The 16,434-nt window shown below is 37.5% G+C and overlaps 2 protein-coding genes across 2 annotated transcripts; one reads left to right on the forward strand and one right to left on the reverse strand.

Moving 5' to 3' along the window:
• The first annotated feature begins 684 nt into the window (after positions 1-684).
• On the forward strand, positions 685-2,714 carry prss1 (serine protease 1). Its single transcript, XM_017467653.2, has 5 exons — positions 685-840; positions 1,013-1,172; positions 1,592-1,845; positions 2,095-2,231; positions 2,467-2,714. The coding sequence occupies exons 1-5, from the start codon at positions 801-803 to the stop codon at positions 2,614-2,616; spliced, it is 741 nt and encodes a 246-aa protein (XP_017323142.1). The 5' UTR covers positions 685-800; the 3' UTR covers positions 2,617-2,714.
• On the reverse strand, positions 2,556-13,735 carry si:dkeyp-84f3.9 (zinc finger protein 184). The gene is made up of 2 exons (XM_017467458.3): positions 13,478-13,735; positions 2,556-7,541 (listed from the first exon to the last, which is right to left on the reverse strand). Exon 2 carries the CDS (start codon positions 7,264-7,266, stop codon positions 4,456-4,458), a length of 2,811 nt encoding a protein of 936 aa, XP_017322947.1. The 5' UTR covers positions 7,267-7,541; positions 13,478-13,735; the 3' UTR covers positions 2,556-4,455.
• Positions 13,736-16,434: the final 2,699 nt, after the last annotated feature.

The following is a 16,434-nucleotide window of genomic DNA, read 5'->3' on the forward strand; positions in this document are numbered from 1 at the left end:
AAAATTCGCTGCTCCTTTGACAGATGTTGGTTCCCACACAAGCCATGTTCCTGAGGTTTTTTCAGGACGTGAAGGTGATAAGCCTTCTTTTTTCCATTAGAGCTTTGACCTTGAAACTAAATAGTAAATAGATAAGTAAATCAAACAAAAATAATTAGTACTTTATTTATTATAATATATTATTTTGGAATTACAGTTAGTAAATAATACATCATATGTGTTGGGCCCATAAAGTAGCTCTTCGGCAATTGTTATTTTTATTTTATTTTTTTTACTTCTTTTAAAAAAATAAAAATAAAAACACTTTTTAAAAAAATCCTTACTCAAGCAGGACTTTCCCTTCCTCAAAAAGAACAGTGACTTGCTCTAACACACCTGATTTATTTTCTCAAGGACATTGTAGTGGACTCATGAAAAATTACAGTTAATTAGTTTACTTGGAAATACTAAACGCTAATTCTGTGAAGTGTAGAGAGAAAACCATATTTCTTAACGTAATAATGTGTAATAATGTATAATACACAATCTGCAAAATAATCAAATCCATTGCATTGGTTGTATTAGACTATGCTTCATTAAAAATAAAATATTAAGAATTAAAATGAAACGATAATAATTTCATGAAATAGATTATATAAACTAAATATAGCTGTAAATTTATCTTTCCATGGCAATGTTTGGCCATCTGTGCATTCTCAAGCAGGGTAATAATTAATTTGAGGATTTAAATAAAGATAAGAAAAAAATATAAAAGCTATTTTTTCCACATAGCTTTCTGCTGATCATCACTGGCTCTAATTATGAAGTGGATCATTGTACTCTCTCTGTTTGCAGTGGCATGTATGTTCCTATTGTATATTTGTGTTGTGCATATTAATAGAACTTGTGGAGATTTATTCTGTTCCATATTCTGGTTAATATACATGCTTAGGGTATATCTGCGGAGGTTGTGATGATGTTTGTAATATATAATGTGTAATTATTATCGTTCCTTTTTCTCTCCCCTACAAAGTCACTGCCCCTATTGATGAAGAGGATAAGATTGTCGGAGGGTACGAGTGCAGAAAGAATGGCGTGCGCTATCAGGTGTCTCTGAATGCTGGATACCACTTTTGTGGAGGCTCTCTGATTAGTAATCTGTGGGTCCTGTCAGCTGCTCACTGTTATAAATCGTAAGTAAAGTCCTTTTCACTCTCTCTCTCACTGACTCTCTGTAAGCTCTGTAACCTAATCAAGGACACGGTGGATCCTGAGCCTATCCCGGGAACCCATTCTCATGCTCAGGTATCCTTCTGATCAGATCAGATGTGTGTTTACAAATGACAGATAGGGAGAAATGTGAAGGTGACTAAACCACTATTCTTATATTCACAGAATCTCTGTGATGTACATATCATAAAAAAGTTCAACAGAGAAAGTGAATCCAGTGCATGAGGCTCAGCAGTTGTTGTATTGCTTCAGATACAGGAAAAATTGTAACAAACAGATGGTTAATACTTCTGTTTCCACTAAAGTATAAAGTATTTTCATCTTATTCCCAACAGAGATTGAATGTACAGGATTACTAAGACTCTTGTGCCCTTTTAATTAGGCGTATTGAGGTGCGTTTGGGTGAGCACAACATTGATGTCAACGAAGGAACAGAGCAGTTCATTAGCTCGGCAGCGGTCATCAGGCACTCCAGTTACAACAGCAACACTCTCAACAATGATATCATGCTCATCAAGCTTAGCCGGGCTGCCACCCTGAATAGCTATGTCTCAACTGTAGCTTTGCCCTCCGGCTGCGCTTCTGCTGGAACAGTGTGCCTCATCTCCGGATGGGGAAATACCCTCAGCAGTGGCAGTAAGTGCTCACATATGCCCTTAGGATGGCACAGTACTTCTTACCTAAGCAACTTTCCCCCTTCTTACTACATAAGTGCAAGAAGGAAATAAAAACAATAATAATAATAATAATAACAATAATAAAATAATAAGAATAACTGTCAACAACTTTCCAAAATTAGCTCATAATAAACGCTGTACATTATACAGAATGCAATGTGGTTGTAACAACTGTGATTAAAATAGGCTACCATGTTTCTTTTAAAAGCAAACTACCCTTCCAACCTGAGGTGCTTGGATGCCCCAATCCTGAGTGACACCACTTGCAAAAATTCTTATCCTGGAGAGATCACTTCCAACATGTTCTGCGCTGGCTTCATTGAGGGAGGCAAAGATTCTTGCCAGGTAATGAGATCATGGCTTGAACGAGTCTATCAATGAAAGCCAATTTCATTTAAAAATACAAAAGATAAACATTAATGTAATTTAGTGTAATAATAATAATAATAATAATAATAATAATAATAATAATATAAAGCATACATGTCAAATATGTCATTATAAATTACATTATGATAAATTTTGTGCTCTCATTAATCACTTATACATTCCCTTCCTGCCCCTCCCTCCCCATTTTCAGGGAGATTCTGGTGGCCCAGTCGTGTGTAATGGTCAGCTGCAGGGTATCGTGTCCTGGGGTTATGGCTGCGCTCTCAAGAATAAGCCTGGTGTCTACACGAAAGTCTGCAACTACTCTGCCTGGATCAGGGACACCATGAGCCGCAATTAGTCCCTTCAGATTTGGCATCTTGTGACATTAGAGATGCTCATTACAACAACAGCAAATATATCTGAATAAATAAACTGAATAACTTTTACCTCTGCAAAGGCAGATGCACATGAGTGATTTATTGTACTCTCAGCCAAGTGCCCCAATGGGAGAGAAAGTGGGAAAAAAAATGGTTTCATATGGTAAAACATAGTTTTAATGTAATCACTCATTTCAAACCATTATTAAAACATAGGGTAGCTGCAGTGGGCTTCTCTTACATTTTGCTTGCATAACTGAAGAATGAATTCCTTTAAAATATGTTCTGGTTTTTTAAAATTAACTCTAGAAAAATAGACCATTATACTTGCCACTCCAACTGCCACTTACATTCCACTGGCTATGAGATATGGCTTTGCAGGTAAACTACCAAAACATGTGAACTGGACAGGTAAACAGAAAAATATATATTACTCATGTACTGATCTACACAATTAGCCAGGAAACGTAGACACGCCACTGGCTACGCATGAGCAGCCTATTCACTTTGAAAACAACGCAATGTCTGGCTTGACATTGCATTTTAGCTTGGTAGACTGTCAGTTATGGTGAATAAGGATTGATATTGTAGTCCAATAAAGGGAGAAACTAATGAATGTTAGATTCAATTCCATAATAATAACACAACAATAACAGATATACCCTAGTTCAAAAGTAAAGTGACAAATGCATGCACATTGTACAGTTAGCTAACATGTTAGTTAGCATACATTTATAATATCTAATGCATTACATGAGTACTTTTTGAGCCAGCCATAATCACTGTGGATGTGTTTTTAAAGTATGTTCAGTGTTTAAAATGTTTTATGGATAGTGCATGTACACAGACATTAAAAAGAATGGATCTGGACTATATAGACACACACACACACACACACACACACACACACACACACACAAGATCAGTCACTACCTTACACACCTTGTCGGTACTGATCATGGTGTTCCCTAAGACTTTATGATCAGTAGTGTGTTTTCTGTCTAAGTGGTTGCAGTTGGAGTTTTGGAGAGGAAAACTTAGCAAGTACTTTTTAGCCGACTTGAATTCTATTCAGCTTTTGTAATCTATGGAGAGTCTAGGTCCTGAGATGATTAAATAAACAATGCTTCTATTTACCATAAGGTACATGGTATATTATTGTCTACACCTCTTGAATATTACAGCCAAATCCTACTTAACTCATTCTTCTTCTTTCTTTATTGGATTATTTTAAAACATGCACTACAGAGAAAATACATTTTAGGTATAAAAAGTACAGATATATTAAATAAAAAAACTATATAAAACAAGATATACAAAATAATTAAAAAAAAAAAAAAAAAACACTTCTGAGTATTGAGCACCCTTAATACCACCATTTTAAAATGGCCAACTTCTGAATTTCCAAACCAATTTTAATCACAAAAATGTACAGCAGTTTTGAACAGCTCTCTAAACTATTATTTAAACTTGGGTGTTTTAGTTATTCCAGACCATGTTCGTTTTGAGACCTTTTTCTTAACTACACAAGTAGTTAACTGCTATATTTAATGCTTCAACAGACCTAAACAGAACTGATATTTCACTGTCAATATCCAAGTGCAGGTAATACTTCCTACAATCATTTGATAAAAAAGATGTCTGTCTTTATTATAGGAGCACACTATTCACATAAAAACAATGACAAATTGTGCACTTCTATAACTAGTTTTAGAGTTTAGAGTAGTACGTGAAAAATGTCCCATGCAGCGCTCATGGCCAATGGTTTTAAAATGTCCTCTAAAATGTGTGCTGAGAATTCTTTTATAATGGCATCATATTTATATCTCTCCTCTGGCATGTTTCAAGTAATGTTCATGCAAGGCTGGAAGAAAAGCAAAACAAGCACCACAGTCTGTGCACACTAGATGCCCAGCTTTGTGCACTGATTTGGACTGTAGAGTAATCCCACTGTGCATTTCCTTAGTTTTCACAGTGCTCACATAAGTACACATAGAGCTTTTTATTTCTTTTTTTCCTAAATGTCTGGGCTTAGAATCGGACGAGGCAAGTGGAAAAGTCCGCATATTTTGTACATTACTGATATCCATTCCCTGCTGGGTTTGTGTTTGAACTGAATCTGGAGGGAAGTGATGACCATGAATGAGATCTTGACAAGGTTCTGAATTATGTTGATGAGATGTAGAAATACTAAAGTAGAGGTTGTTTCTGTCCGGTGGAGAGTGTTGCCCCTTCTTCAGGTGTTCTTGCCCATTATTGTTTCGATAGCTCAGGCCTTTCGTTGAATGGCAGAGCTGATGACTGAAAAGTAAATCCAAGGTTTTAAAACTGGCAGCACACTTACCACATTCATAAGGTTTCATCATTGGCTGCACATCAACCACATAAGGCATATCCACCTGTGAGTTTTTAAAACAATGCGTAACTCGATGACGCTTTAGGACTATGGAAGTCGTAAAACCTTTTCCGCAGATGTCACATAAATGAGGCATGCTTGACTGATGCCATTCCTGTTGGTGGTTCTTCAAACTTGTAGCATTGGAAAAAGTGTGAGGACAGATGGGGCAAAAATATGCATTAAGCTCTGGATGTTGTTGCAGGTGCTCCATGTAGATACTGGCAAAGCGAAAACCCTGACCACATTTTGGACAAAAGAAGCGGCCTCGTCTTTGTTTGTGCACACGCTGGTGACGCCAAAAGTTGCTCCAGTTTTCTGAAATTTTCCCGCAGTGGCCGCAGGTGAAACTCTTACCCCGAGCATGACTTAGCATGTGGGCTCTCAGTCTTCCTACATGCCTGAAAAGCCGTCCGCAGCGTGGACACAAATACTTTCTTGGGTCAGATTTCTGGTCCAGACTGTTTAACAGAGCTACAATGTTACTTGCTTTAAAAGGCTGACAATGACTAAGGTTGTCTTCAGGATTATAAGTAGAGGTGGCTATCACCTTAGGTGGGCAAGCCAGCAGAGAAAGGTATTTCTTACGTTTCTGAGGCTGGAAAAACTCAGACTGTGGTGTTTTACTCTGCTTACTCTGGTATTCCTGTTTACAAAATTCAACCAAGCTGGGTCTCTGCACTTTTGTGGGTGTGAATTCTGTATTTGCAGCCTGTGAGCCTTCATCTGTTTTAGACTCTGTGATTTTGGTTTCTACCTTGACTGGAGAATGACTATGTGGCTCTGTCTTTGCAAGCCACATTGAAAAACAATGTTTTACGTGAGTGTCAAGCTCAGAGCGAAGACTGTATTTCTGACCACACCTATCACAACTATAACGGTGACTATCTGTGTGTCCTTGCACATGAACATCATACTCATCTCTTGTGCTAAAGCACTTTTTGCAAAGATGACACCTGAAGGTTACAACACCAGCCATTTCCATTTCTTTTAAAGTAGCATGGGTCTGCCTTTTCCCTTCGCAGGTATGACCTTTCAGTGTCCCAATCTGTGAAAATCCTTTCCCACATTTGGAACACAGAAAAGGTTTGACGGACCAGTGTACTCTTTCATGTACACGGACAGTGCATGCCTGTGTAAATGCTTTGCCACACACTCTGCAGGAGTATGGTTTTTCTCCGCTGTGCGTCCGAAGATGTATTTTAAGCACTGATTTGTATGGAAAGACCTTTCCGCAGATAGGACAAGCTACGGGTTTTCTGCTTCTATTTAGAGGCTCATTGCTTTTGTCTGGGCAGTCATTTATAAAAACTGGAGTCATGCTTGCTTGGTTCTCTTTTGGTGGTGTCACACTCTTGGGAACATTGGCTTTGTTTTGATGTATGCTAGAATTTTGCAGGGTTAAACTTTTAGGTGCATTATGAATCTTTGTGTGTGATCTTAGGTTGGAAAGTTGAGCAAAGGCTTTACCACAAACCTGGCAACTGAAAGGCTTCTCACCTGTGTGGACACGCCGGTGGATTATGTAAGCTGATGCATGATTGAATGGGCGTCCACAGAACTCACATTTAATAACTCGCTTTTCCTTGCGTGGACGGCCACGATATGAGGAACCATCTCTTTCAAGTGGATTATCTGTATGCACTGCATCACTTTCTTCAGAATGACATTCACCTACAGTCAAAGGTTTCTTATTGCACTGCTGAGCACTGTGCTTCTGCTCAGCTTCTGGGAGTGGTACATGTATAGGGGATAAGCTATTTGAGGCATTATTCTCCTCACTTGTTTGTTTGGGCTGTTCGATAAGTAGAGAGGATCTCTGAAGTTCGATCTCTAAACTGTCACGTTTGTGATTGGCGTCATACATTTTCCCATCAGAATCATCCTTTTTTGAATCGTCCTTCAATATAGACATCTCTTCACAGGAAATATCAGACAGAGGCTTGTCATTAGGTGCTTGCATTTCTGTAGGCTCATGTATGGATTTTGTTGGAGTAGTACACGGATTTTCAAGATTATCAGAAGAATCCTTGTTATACATGCCCACTGGATCATCATGTTGTCTGTTGTCTTCTATGGGAGACTTATTCGGCGTACATGTGTCCTCCATGATTGTGCAGGTCGCCTTTATTGTAGGATTTTGGTCTAGTTCATCCATTGTATCCTCTTGTGATTTTTTCATTAGTTCAGCACCTGACATTCTCCTCGGCAGTGTTAGAAGAGAATCAAATTCCATGTGCCTTTATACTAGGCAGACAAGGTGACTCGCAAATAAAGTAATCATTGTAAATAAGCTGCTTTTGAGTGAAAGAGTTGGAAAGCTGTTCAAAAAGCCACTGTGCCTTGAACATTGTTTGTTTAGATATAGAGATATGGCAACAAAAATTGAAGGGCGTCATTGTGGGGTTTTTTTCGAAATATCTATGGTCCGTTATTGGCCAAGCTCTCCAATCCCAAAATCCTTTGCTTGATGTCGTTTTGTCCTTCCATATACGCAGCACCACCAGGAACCTGAAGTAAGATTAGAAATAAGATTTTAAATTAACACATACAAAGAATATAGAATAGAAATTATACAAGTAAGCTTGTATAAGATTTTAAACCAGATATGAAACGGATGCAAAAAAAAAATTAACAAAAAAAAAGTTTAAGAAGGGATAGGGTTAAAAGTTAACTTTTGTCACAGATGCAACAAAATACAATTACACATCAAATATTTTGCATATATTTGAATGGAAATTACACATCTTTTTGCACTTCAATATAACATATTCAGTTTTTGCTTAATCTGTGTCCGTTTCTCTCTGCATAATAATACCCAACAAAACTCTCTGAAGGTTGTGGAGACTAGTATCAGATACAGTTGCTATGTAACCACCTAACTTTTTATTACAGTACAACAAAAAAATTCTAAAAGCATGTACTGCACTACGGAGGTACTACCACAAACTAGTTATTAAAAACTGCTGAATGTGGTATCAATCAGTAATAAATCAGAATCCAGGATCATCTGTATACTGCTCGAATATTCCCCATGACATGAAGCCACCTGTGAAGTAGATGAAGTGTTGCTTTTAGGGGCCCATCCCACAAGATGAACGGAAGACACTCTGATGCCTGGCAGCAGTCTGAGAGCTTGACTTTCCCTGCCTAAGGCCCCGTTTACACTAGTGCGTATTCGATTTAAAGCAGGGTTTTTCAAATTAAAACGATCCTTGCCCACACTGGTATTTCCACCGTGTTTCAGAAACGATCGCCATCCACACTACACAAACGAATACGCATGTCACATGATCATTCATGCACACTGGACATGTTTACAAGTGTAAACAGGAAGTTGGTTGCTAGTCACCGGCAGGCACAACAAACTGGCGGTCCATGTAGGGCTTACGCTACTTGAAATGAGATTTTTCTGACGTTGTTCTAATCATAGCTTGCCTCTTATGCAAGTAGGCAGCTGCAGTATTATAAAATACAGAATTTAACTGCACAATGGCTGCTAAGAATGACAACAAAGCCAGCAAAGCTTGCGGTTCAGTTTCCATGTTGTTGCGTATACGATCAAGGTAGCATAACGGTCATATGGTAGGGGCAGTGGTGGCTTAGCGGTTAAGGCTCTGGGTTACTGATCTGAAGGTCAGGGGTTCACTGTTCGGCCCTTGAGTAAGGCCCTTAACCCTCTCTGCTCCAGGTGTGCTGTATCATGGCTGACCCTGTGCTCTGACCCCAACTTCCTAACATGCTGGCGTATGCAAAGAAAACGTAATGTATATGTGACTCTGTGTATAGTGAAAAAAAACAGTCAGAGTCTACTAGGAGAGAAGAAGAAAGGGAACAATACCTGGATGGCGAGGGTATTGCAAATACTGATGACTTACGATGCATGCGCACAAGAAGGTATATAGTGGGATAAAACAAACACAAAGAGTTGCATGTTTTCTGTAGCTGTATCTAAAATTGCGTTCTACACTATGCAAGCACTAGCACCATTATGTTATATTCCATTTAGCGAACCAACAAAATGAATAGGAACTTAAAGATTGTGGAATTAGCTTCTAATATTTTGAGATATTGGATTTTTGATTTCCATGAGCTATAAGCCGTAATCATCAGGATTAAAACAAAAAATGGGTTGAAATATTTCACTCTATGTGTAATGAGAAATATGAAATTTGAGAGAAATGAACATTCACTATATATGTATGTATACACATTTAAAAAAATGTATACATACATACATACATACATACATATATATATATATATATATATATATATATATATATACACACACAGACACATGTATGGCTGACTTATCCTGTGTAAATGAGAAATATTGATATAAGCTGGCCTGTTGTTGCTTGGAAACACTTCTCTTAGCCAATGCAATCATACCAAGCTATGATTATTTTTCCTCGCCACCAATGAAAATAACTATTTATGTAGGTTCAGACGAATGATAATCACAGCCTTGCTGTTTCCCAGTGCAACACTGATTCTTATGTGATATTGCTTAAGTAACTGTGCAGATACTGTGTGGCAAATCATCATTTAGAAAATATATAATCAGTTAGGCATTTTACATATACAGTTTCAATGAAAACAATATTACAATATAAATATATTATTAATATAAAAAAAAAAATAATGAAAAAAAATAGAAACGTCAAAGACGGGTATGGTCTCACCAAAATTGGACAATTGGAAAAAAGACCAGGCGAAGTTTTTCCAATATTCAAATGTCCAGTTTTGGACCACATGATGTCGTCTGATGCTGTTTCTACTCAGCATGGCTGTAGAGTGCTTATGAGTTACAATACAGTAGGGTGATTGAATGTCAAATTAACTAGTGACAGAAGACTTTTCCATCACTCAGTCTCAGATTTTGCTGATTTTTTTCACCATTTATTAATATATGCAAGAGAACAAAGCCTCAATATCTGCATAAATATATCAAGTTTCATATTCATAGCTTCTATACTTTGTGTGTTATGAAGGGAAAAGTGTTTCAAAAAAGGGAGCTTGGCATTTTTTTTAATGGCTGCCATTTCATAATGAATGAGAGTTGACAAAAAAACTGGGGGTTATAGTTTTCTGCAAAACTGGTCAGGACTGTAAATAAACCAACCCTGTTATTAGCTGTAACTACTAAAACTTAAATAAAATTATATAAACTCCACATGCATGCGCACTGTGTTGAACAGCTCTAGAGATACTTGTTTAATTTATGTATAGTGAAGTAGCTCTTAGTTCTGAATTTAAAAACCTGTTCATGTTTTGCAGGTGAAGACATTCACAGCTTTATGTAGTTGGCAGCACGGACAAGGGAAGCTAAAGTCAGGTTCACACTGTATGATTTTGGCCACGATTTGGTCGTCTAAGACAAATTTTGAGAAGCCTAAAAGATTCCTATAATCCTAGGCCAAAACTTGTAGTCTTTGATCACTAGTCTGACGCATTCCCAGACAGATGATTAATGGCCGTTGCGATCAAATTTTTCCTCAGATTAAATTTTGGCAGTGTCAAAAGATTTGAGGCACAGACCTGTAGTGTGGCTTCTCCTACTCCATACGAGTCTTCTTGCATGTGTCTGTTTTTCGCGTGTTGACTGTCGTACAGTCTTGACATTAATGACAACTGAGATCCTACAGTGTAACATGGCTTACAGCTGGGATCATGTTCGTATAGTCTGACAAGCAACAGTCGCAAAGGACTATTAAAAATCACACAGTGTGCACCCGGTTTAAAATGCACCATAGAAATATGTTTTGCTGCATGCTCCAATGTCAAATAGCATTATTAAGGGTATTATTGCTCTTATAGTTCTAGAAAATAGGCTAAAATTATAATGACATATTACAAGATAAAGTTGCCAACACCACATTTTCTGACAGACATTTAAAACTGTCTAACTTAATAGTAGAGCTGCACCGATGTATCTAGCAATAATCGGTATCGGCCGATAAAAGCAGTTTTTCACACTATGGGCTATCGGCCGATAGTTGAAAAACATCCGATGATCAGGGCTGATTATAGCCTGTCATTCAAAAGAGTTGTGTCTAAATAATTTTTTTGCTGCGCTGAATTAAAGCGCCAGTATACCGTTGAAAGGTTTAAATGAAGATGAGTTGACAAAAAAAGTATATATTGCACAGAAAAATATATTTCTAGAGTAGTGTATTTCATATCCAGTTAATGTTAGAGAGTTAATATCATCAAAAAAAGTTGATATTATATATTACCAGTTTGATGTCAGTGATGAAGTAGAAATGCTTGTTTGTGGTGAGTGAATGTGAGACTAACAGGAGGTTTTTTAGAATTCAGTCAATGTTAATATGTTAATATGTTAATTAATAACATTCAATAATTTAAGAAATCTTACTTTAATCTTCAGAATTTAGTTCATGTGTTAATGTTAATTAGAGTAATGTGTGTTCTGTTTATGAGACCAGTTACTGTCAAACAACTTGTTAAAATGGAGAGAATAAAGTTTTTATTTGCATTATTTTTTCAGAATCGTGGAATTAATTATTATTAATTTAAAAGAAGGCATAAAAGGCAGAACTATCGGTTTTAGCCGATATCACTCTGAATAATCGGTTATCGGTATGGGCTGAGAAATTTAGTATCGGTGCATCTCTACCTAATAGCCATTGCGATATTTGTAATCTTTCAATGATTCCCGATACTATCGTCAATCGTTCCAACACTCACGATATGTTTTCTTGTTTTTTTGCACCAACAACTACACCACGGTCAAAATAACCGAAATCACATTTTCCCTATTCTGAAGTTTGAACATTAACTGACGCTCTTGAAGTGTATCTGCATGATGTATACATTGTGCTGCTGCCATATGATTGGCTGATTGGATAATTGCATGAACGTACAAGTGCTCCTAATAAAGTGGTTGGTGAACGTATAAGCTTATTTTAACTCTCAATGTCACAGAAGGGCAAACATTAATAAATTCACCATGGAGAACAAAGCAAGCACTGTTAGCTGCATACAACTGATTTGATCACATTTTGGCTTCTTGCAGGCCTGCAGACCCTATCTATTTGTTTTTAAACTGTGCATGAGTGTCTTAACATGCTTTAAATGAACAGATTAGACACTCAAACCACAAACCAGATGTTGGTATCCATCTGGAGTTTGGTGATACAGCCCTTTCTCTTTTGCTTTGCTTGTAAGCATAAGTCCTAACACACACCACATTTATAAAACAGCAACTCTCACAGCATGTTGGACCCTGTTTGTGAGTTTGACCTAATTAACCCTATTTATATTAAAGTAGTTTATTACTGACACTAAATTGAAATAATTTACTATTACATTTATAGCATTTGGCAGATGCCCTTATCCAGAGCGACTTACATTTCTCTAATTTATACAACTGAGTAGTTGAGGGTTAGGGGCCTTGCTCAAGGGCCCAGCAGTGGCAGCACTGGGATTTGAACTCATGACCTTCTGAACTTCCATGATTAGAAGTCCAATGTCGTAACCACTGAGCTACCACTAACCCATACTACTACCACCACCAACACCAACAACAGCAGCAGCAGCAGCAGCAATCTTATTATTATCATCACAACCTGTGACAATTCCACTAATTTAACAATTACAATTAGCCTTCTGGCTGGGTGTGAAATCTTTCCTAATGGCTAGGGTAAATTGTTATTGTTAGTAGCTATTTTAACGTCATTGTTAATTGTTGTCTGGTACATAATAATGCTTTTATCTATACCGTTTACATTTGTTTTCTCTACTGAAGGGCCACCGAATCTACTGAATGTTTTCTATTTGGTCTACTTTAATGAAAACCCTGCACCTACTACGACTTGAGCCCATTTTCAAACCTCTTCTAGGGCAGGATATGGATGAAAAGCCTAGGACGGGGTGTCCACCATGCATTTCACATGTTATCAAAAAGTTCATCAGATTCTCAGAGTACAAAAAAATAGATTAGCCATTTTGATATATATATATATTTTAATGATTTGTGTACTTTAAGACTAACATACAACCCAGCTTGATTATTTGCGTGATTCAAACAAGTCCAAATGAAACTTTTGTCCCAGCAAACATTTTCTGGGACATCAAGTCAGAGTCAGGTTGGATGTGAAGTCAGACTTCACTTTGCGGTTGATCTGACTGTGGCGTTTAAGTTTCTAAACAAATCACTTACAAACATGCAGAGCAAGATAATAATAATAATAATAATAATAATAATAATAATAATAATAATAATAAACTGTAATGTAGATTGTCGCTGAGGCTTTTTATAGCTCTGCATGTCTGGAGTTTTATCCATCATCCCCGGCATGCACACTCAATTCACACATACTCACTATCACTGTGTTAAAGTGGATAAAATAGTTTGTTTTGTTTTGTTTTTGAGAAAAGGGTTTCTCTATGTTTATTCGACATGACAAACCGCGACTTACTAGAGGCGCTATTGCATCCGGCACGGCGCAAATCGGCGAGGGTCCTCGGGGATCATTTAATTACAATACACCAAAGTCCTCGCCTGCAGAGCTCCTCTTGAATAACGTGTTCTAACGCCCATACACATTCACTCTTACTCTTCTGCAATGTCGGCAAAGTGATGTACAAGTCACTAACATTGCATTTTTAACGTATTGTCAATTTTCAAGTGTCCAGTAATCCTGCGAAGACAACACTAGCTAGTTTTACACAACGGTCACCGGAAGTCGGTTTTTATTTTAGAATAAAAGACTCAAACAGGGAACAATAAATTTGACGAGACGCGCCTATCATTTCGATTTGTAAACACAGAGTTACTAACTGCAGACCTACCACGTACAATTAGTCAGCTCCCCATTGCCTTAGCCATCAGTGTAAAGGGACCACAATTTGTCAGCTCCCCACTGCCTTAGCCATCAGTGTAAAGGAACCACAATTTGTCAGCTCCCCATTGCCTTAGCCATCAGTGTAAAGGGACCACAGTTACTTTTTCACAGCACAGCAGGGGCATGATCACATGTGGTGTTGGCACAGCAGTGGTGCTGAGCTTTTTATAACGATACCACTGCTGGTTTCAGTAATCTCCAACCAAGTATTCAAGTATACAGAGGACCTGTATTCAGAACTTGAGCAGTAATGTTAAACTCAGGTCCTGTTGGCTGCAGTCCTGCATAGATTTTCCCCACTTCTAACAAACCCAATTTAACCCTAAGTAATTGTTTTATCAGTTGAATGTGTTAATAAGGCAGTCTAAGTCTAAGCTCTGTAGTCCTGTGGTCTTCCAGGACTGGAGTCTGAGAGCAGATGATTAACAAAAACTTATTTTGTTGAAAAACTGTGTTATAGTATCATATAAGGTGCACCAAGAAGTGTTAAATAACATTGGTAGAAAATGCGAAAACCTGTAAATAAAAGATACACCCTCACCAGTGCAACACACACACACACACACACACACACACACACACACACACACACACACACACACACACTATAATATGGAATAATTCACCATTCAAAAAATATCCACTCAGTGGTGGTCCTATGATGGTCCATAGGTCCATTACACTGATGGATGGGGTAGACGAAGATGTGTGCAGCTAAAAAAAAAAAAAAAAAAAGTCAGTTATTGTATACCTACAAAGTACACATACAGGGTAGGTGTCCGTGATTAAATGACCAATGAGTGCTGCTATGGTTGTATCTAATAACCTGTGAAATCAATGTATTATCTGATGGGAAGAATGTAAATGTTTGCATACAGCTGGTATTAGAAATCCTTCCTAAAGGTAACAGGCTTACACTGTAAGTAGTTTGTGCATTTGGACTATTCTACTATGCGACATAATTCAATTCACACATGCTGATACTATGAACATGAACCGAACTAGCAAGGTCAACAGGTTTAAATTATTAAGAAAATATTAATTTACCATTAGGTTGAAAAATGCATTTGGATATTTTACATACAGTATACAGGCACAAATATATCTTGCAACTAATATGATGTAGTAGTTAGGTAGTTAGTTTTCTTTGTAGCATCTTAGTTAGGAACTATATATGAGAGAAACATGTATGAAATGCTGTAGAGTTCACTACATCTGCTTTTTAAAGCAGTTACTTGCTTTTTGGCTTAATATTTGTTTGTTGTTGCCTATTGAACAAACTTACATTTACAAAGGGTTTACATTTAATTTTAATTTATTTGCTGCTCCGGTTTGTCTTCATTCGTAGGCTATGTCTTGCTCTGCTGTTGTTTTTTATGCTGTGTGTGTGAGTGTGTCCAGGATCTTGTCATATCAAAACTGGACTATTGCAATGCACTAATCTCGGGCCTCCCAGCCAGCTCCATCAAACCCCTTCAGATGATTCAGAATGCAGCAACACGCCTCATCTTCAACCAGCCCAAGAGAACCCATGTCACACCCCTCTTCATCTCCCTCCACTGGCTTCCTGTAGCTGCCCACATCAAACTCAAGGCCTTGGTACAAGACCTTGTCTGGAAAAGCACCCTCCTATTTCAACACTCTCCTGAAGGCTTACATTCCGTCACACAATCTGTGATCAATCAACAACTGACGCTTAGTAGTGCCTACTCAGCGTGGCTCAAGGTCCCTTTCAAGAACCTTCACACTATCTGTCCCTCAGTGGCGGAATGAACTTCCAACCTCAATCCGGACCACAGAATCTGTCTCTATCTTCAAAAAAACAGCAAAAGACCCACCTCTTCTGTGAACACAAAACCAACTCCTAAAAAAAAAAAAAAAAAAAAAAAAAAAAAAAAACCTTACTCTGGCACTTTCACCTCTAGTCTGTGCACTTTGCTTCTTCTCAATTAAAGATCTTGTACGGTAGCACTACCTGTATTATTCTCTGCTTGATATATCACTTTGCTTGTATTTTCTCATTTGTAAGTCGCTTTGGATAAAAGCGTCTCCTAAATGAATAAATGTAAATGTAAAATGTGTACTCTTCCTTTTTTTTTTTTTTGGGCAGCCCTGTTATGAACGGTAAGAGCTTTTGCACCTTCAAAATACTAGGGGATATGATTATTAAAGAGCAAACACCCCTTTATCCGTGTCTATATTATGCAGTGACATATTTCTAAAAGTTTGACTTTTATCTTGGAATAAAACGGAAGTAAAATAAAAGCCGTACCTGACTAGGGAAATATGGAACCTTCTGCAATATTTGTAAATTTGATTCTTTGTACCTGCTGATTCGTTACAAATGGAATGGGGGGCAATTTAAATATTTAAATATTTAAATATTTAGATGTTCTGTCGGTCATAATGGTTCCGGTCACATTCGTGTCTATCTTAATATTTTGTTCCTTACAATAAATATGTTTTATAAGAGTTTTTGGTTTATTATTTATCAGCGCGTGACTTTGAGGTGATTGACAGGAATGGGTTGC

This window comes from Ictalurus punctatus, chromosome 1, assembly GCF_001660625.3.
Source record: "Ictalurus punctatus breed USDA103 chromosome 1, Coco_2.0, whole genome shotgun sequence".
NCBI classification, from domain to species: domain Eukaryota; kingdom Metazoa; phylum Chordata; class Actinopteri; order Siluriformes; family Ictaluridae; genus Ictalurus; species Ictalurus punctatus.

Excerpts from the sequence above, each read along its gene's own strand:
- prss1 (XM_017467653.2), top strand. The coding sequence starts at position 801 with ATGAAGTGGATCATTGTACTCTCTCTGTTTGCAGTGGCAT. Across the intron at positions 1,846-2,094 it reads AAATACCCTCAGCAGTGGCA|CAAACTACCCTTCCAACCTG; the intron begins GTAAGTGCTCAC and ends TTCTTTTAAAAG. Across the intron at positions 2,232-2,466 it reads GAGGCAAAGATTCTTGCCAG|GGAGATTCTGGTGGCCCAGT; the intron begins GTAATGAGATCA and ends CCCCATTTTCAG.
- si:dkeyp-84f3.9 (XM_017467458.3), bottom strand. The coding sequence starts at position 7,266 with ATGGAATTTGATTCTCTTCTAACACTGCCGAGGAGAATGTCAGGTGCT.